We start from the raw sequence: 4,959 nt of genomic DNA, 5'->3' as shown, positions 1-4,959 counted from the left end.
CAAAAGCCCAGCCCGCGAAGCTCCTCAGCGCCTGGAAATTCTCGGGGGAGCTGGCGAACCTTTGAAGTTCCCAGGCACCATCGTCGTCCTGCCGGACACCCATAGCAGCCAAGTCTCTGCGCTCGTCGTACAACCGGCAGTCCAGCAGGACATGAGGAGAAGTCTCCTCAGCCTCGCCACACGGACACATCGGGATCGCTTGGAGTCCTCTTCTAAAGAGAAACTCGTTCAGCGACCCGTGTCCGGTGAGCAAATACCCCGTCGGGAGGCCGAAGCAACTCCCCCTCAGGAGCTCAGCGGGCCCTTCTGGATCGGGAATGAAGAGACGAGTCGTCCCGCCCTTCTCGCATTCCCGCCAGCGCTCTCGCCATTCGGCCCACGCGGCCTCGCACGCCCGGGCCCTCGTACCCGGCACCTCCTCCCCGTTCGCTCCGGGGAACGTCCACGGGACGGGCACTCCTTGACGGAGGAAATACCCCGCCTCGGAGTTTTTCGCCTCCAAGTCCCATGGGAGCTCCCCCATCAGCACCGTCATCGCCTCCGTAGAGACGGTGCGGCATACTGATAGCGCGGCGAGGAGGACCGGACGCTGGGCCCTGTTGAGCATTACGCGCTCCGTCGCTCTTGCCCTCACAAAGCCCCCCCAAACGGAGGCGCCGTACATCGCGCACGGGACGAAGAGCCCCCGGTACCAGGACCCGATGGTCCGACGCCGGAGGCCCCAGTCCCGCCGCATCACTCGCCGCAGTTGATACACCAGGGAGGTGATCTTTCCCCGGATCTCCCGCAGGTGCGGCCAAAAAGTCAGCCGCTTGCCTACGAGAATCCCCAGGTACCGGACCTCCTCCCTGTACGGCACGGCGCCCCCGTCCAGGAGGACTCTGGGGTGCCTGTTGCCCGCGAAGCTTCCGCTGAGCACCATGGTCACGGTCTTATCCCTAGAGATTTCGACCGTGGCACTGACACCCCACTCCCTCACCATCTCGAGGGACTGCGTCGCTCGAGCCTCTACACTCCTGCGTGTGTCCCCCGAGGAGATCAGGAGCGTGTCATCGGCATAAGCGACAACCTCGATCTCCACGTCACGGAGCCGCCGCAACAGGGGGTCCAGAGCCAGATTCCAGAGAATAGGCCCCGACATCGACCCCTGCGGGCAGCCCCGAACGACGTCCAGCTCAACACGACCAAACCGAGAAGCCATAAACGCCTGTCGGCCGCTGAAAAAGCTCCGCCAGACACCCCATTCGGGACATCCGGCGGCGCCCAGGATCCCGAGGATCGTGTCCCAGCTCAGGTGGTCGAAGGCTCCCCTAAAATCCACAAACGTTCCGAGTGTGTATTTCTGGGGAGACTCCTGAACCACCCTCATGGCCAGGTGCCACGCGTCCTCGGTGCTCCTTCCAGCTCTGAAGCCAAACTGCCGGTCCGAGAGGGAGTGAACCTCTCTCGCCTCCAACCTCCGGACCAAGATCTTCTCCAGCAGCTTGCCCAGCACCGGAAGGAGGCTGATCGGTCGATACGACCCAGTCTCGTCAGGCGGCTTCTCGGGACCCTTGAGAATGGCCACGACGCGGGCGCTTTTCCACTGGGGTGGGAACACTCCAGCTTCCAAGCAGCCGTTGTACATGGCCAGGGTCAGGTTCGGGGCGTACGCAGTCAGCGCCCGGACCATCCTGACGGTGATCCCGTCCGGTCCAGGCGCGCTGTTCGGCTTCATCCTTCTCAGGGCGAGGTTCATCTCTACCGGCGTTATGGGGGCAGGAGGATCAGGCACTGGGTGGATCACCTCTTCTCGGGGCTCCCGCTCGGGAAGCCTCGGGAAGAAGCGCTCCAAAAGCGCCCTGGCACTTGCTTCCCACGAGGTTGCAAGCGCCCCTCCGACCCTCACGCCGCCGATGTCGACTGGGCCCCGCCGGCCCCTGAGAATCCTATAGACGGTTCCCCAGGGATCCGCGTTGCCCACCTCGCCCACGAAAGCTCGCCAGTCCCCTTCCTTCTTTTCGAGGACCAGGCGATGGTAGCTCCGGTACAGCTCTCTGTAGGCACCCCGGAGCGCCGCCTGGTCCTCTGGAGGATCCTCTCGCCTCCGCGATCGCTGCAGGGCCACCCTGCCCCGCCTCGCGAGCCTCCTCGCCGAGGTCAGCTCCCGACACCACCAGCGGGATCTCTTTCGCGGCCCCGTGCCCGCCGCCTCCAGCCGAGAGTCGTTCACCCCTTGAATCAAGGCCGTGACCGCCTCAGCGAAGGCGACAGGCCCGCCCGCCGCGAGTGCCTCCCCGTCAACGCCCGCCGCAGCCTGTCCCAAGGCGGCGCCATAAGCGCCCCAGTTCACGCCGGCAGTCCGCCACCTGTAAACAGGCAGCGGAAGATCGGCGTCTCCGTCTCTCCGAAGAAGGGTCACACAAATCGCGTTGTGGTCCGAGTGCACCAGATCCGGCAGGATTTCCCACCTCGTCCGGTACACGCGGTCAACACCCTTCGCCAGAGTGACGTCGACATCCGACCTACCCGCAGGCCCGTCGAACGTGAACTCACGGGACGGTTCGTTCAGGACCTCCAAGTCGCAAGCGACTATGAAGTTCTCGAACTCCCCACCCCGCGCCTCGTTCTCGGCTCCTCTCATGCGGTTCTTGGAGTGCCACAGGCGGGACACGGCGTTCGCATCCATGCCTGCCATCACGGGAGCCTCTCGCAGCTGGGTAAAAACCCATTCCAGATACTGGAAGTAGCTGTCGAGCGGCGCCCCGTGGCGGCAGTACACGGAGCATAGGTACATAGTACCAAAAACACCGCGAACCCACACCGTAGCACCCCCTTCACCGCGGGGCACGGTCACTACCGTGGCGTCGAGCGTCGCGTCCGAGAGGACCACGGCCGACTTACCGTCGCCGCTCTGAAACACCCGCATCCAGGCCGGGAGCCTCGCGACGACACCCCCCCGCCGCAGATACGGTTCTTGCAGCAGGGCGGCGGCGTAGCGGCCCTCGACGAGAGCCTGGCCGAGCTCAGCCATTACCCCCCGGGACCGCCGGCAGTTTGACTGGAGGACCCGGAGTCTCTGCGACTCCGGGCCGCCCAGCCCACCGGCAATCATCGGCTCAGGGGGCTGGTTAGCCATTTCCGGCGTTCGGCTCGCCAGCTGGCGGGGCTCTGGGGCGGTCCCGCTCCTCGGCAACCGCGGCCCTTTCCTGGGCGAGCTCCTCCTGGTAGAGGGGGCACGTGCCGTCCAACGCGCCATGGGCAGCGCCTAGGCCGTGCCGGTGCTGCAGCGGCACCCGGCCGCTGCGCGGGACGCGCGGGACGCCCAGTCGCAGAGGCTCCCTCCGGCGCCCTTTTCTTCGGAGCCGCCTTCCACTTCGCCTTCCTGGCCTCGGGTGGCTTCGCCCCCGACGTTACCCCGGAGCCCGTGGCGACGCTCTTCGATCCGGTGGCGATGGCGAGCGATTTCGCCGACCGAGAGCCCGCATCGTCGCTTAGCTCCATGTCGCCGGACCAGTCGGACACCGCCCCGTCCGACACCACACCGCTGCGGCCTTCATAGACCGCCCTTTTTCCGGCCCGCCTCTTCGAGGCCACTTTCTTCCACGAGGCCGGACCCGGCCGCTCGCTCGTGGCAGTCTCTGCCGCCGACGTGGATCCAGCCGAGTCGGACAGTGGCGGCGCTTTCCTCTTCGCCCCTGGTGAAGCCGGCGGGCCCATAAGGGAACCCTGGCCGGCCACCGCATCACTTCCCACCACCAAAGCGGCTGCGCCGGCGCCGGCGACAAGCCCTCCTTTCCCCTTCGCAACTCCCTCTCTATCTCCCGATGTTTGGGTCGTGGGCAACCCAGTGTCCGTGCGCACCTTTTCGTCTTTATTGATTCCGGACATAATCATAAAGGTTTTTGGGGCTTTTTCGGAGGATCCCCAGCTCAAACACCCAACTCACACCGCCCAAAACTCATCCTCACCCGCTGCCCAACCCGGAATGCTGACCCCAGCCGGTCCCTAACCAACCATGCCCCATAGGGACAGGGTCAGCCGGGCCCAACCAAGACCGTCATCCAGGGCTTATGGCCAAGGGCTCGAACACCCCAAAGAGAACCACCGACCGCGGTCCCCCCCACGGCGTCCACGGCTTGCTGCGGCGTGGCCTCGACGGAGACAACACCCGGCCCCCCTGCAGGCCCACACCCTGGAGCCACCAGGTCCTGCAGGGGCGACACGAGCTTTTTACACGCGTTGCTACGGGGCAGCCCGCCCGGGTAGCGACTCCCGAGTCGGGTCCCGGTACGACCGCGCGGCCCCTGGGCGTGCGAGACCCCCCATCCGAGGGGGCCTCCCAGGTTTCCCGTTGTACCCTCGCCACATCCGCCATAGACACCAAAGGGGGGACGGCCGGAGGTCCCCGAAAGGGCACCCGAACCCAAGGGTTTGTGTTGCTCTTAGTTGGAACCTCCCCGCCGGCCCGCACGGATAAGCCGCTCGGCCCGGACGGATCATTGGAACACGAAGCCCCCCCACCATCGACAAGGTGGCAACACATCGGGGGGGAGTAGATAGGGACAGTGGGAATCTCGTTAATCCATTCATGCGCGTCACCAATTAGATGACGAGGCATTTGGCTATTTTATTCGTTCTCCGTGTTGTGCCTGCACGGATACAGGTTACAATGCACGTGTTATAATAATAATGATATTAAGTGATAAAAGGGCGTTCTTTACATAAAAGTATCCTTGTGTTTAGTGTCGTGTGTTTGTGTTTAGTATCGTGTATTTGTGTTCAGGATAATGGCAATTTGTCGGCTCTATTCATTTACTAATTATGGTCATTACTTCTAAGTCACATTATACATAACAATTGTGGGTGGCAGGCATTTTAAGGGGCACAATAAAGTAGTCACTAGTTAAGTTCGAGCGGGGGGCTGAAAAAGCTACGTTGGCATCAGGTGCTCGTTGAACAAAGGTATGTGGAGGGCTT

General features: G+C 63.6%; 1 protein-coding gene across 1 annotated transcript; it reads right to left on the bottom strand.

Annotated features, from left to right (window-relative positions):
- Nucleotides 1-3,090: 3,090 nt before the first annotated feature.
- LOC122408911 (transcriptional regulatory protein AlgP-like) lies at nt 3,091-3,870 on the bottom strand. The gene has a single exon (XM_043416017.1). It carries the CDS (start codon nt 3,868-3,870, stop codon nt 3,091-3,093), a length of 780 nt encoding a protein of 259 aa, XP_043271952.1.
- Between the last annotated feature and the right edge of the window lie 1,089 nt (nt 3,871-4,959).

The sequence above is a fragment of the Venturia canescens genome, chromosome 4 (genome assembly GCF_019457755.1).
Source record: "Venturia canescens isolate UGA chromosome 4, ASM1945775v1, whole genome shotgun sequence".
Lineage (NCBI taxonomy): Eukaryota > Metazoa > Arthropoda > Insecta > Hymenoptera > Ichneumonidae > Venturia > Venturia canescens.
Note: the sequence above shows the minus strand (reverse complement) of the source record. Positions and strands in the feature narration are given on the sequence as shown.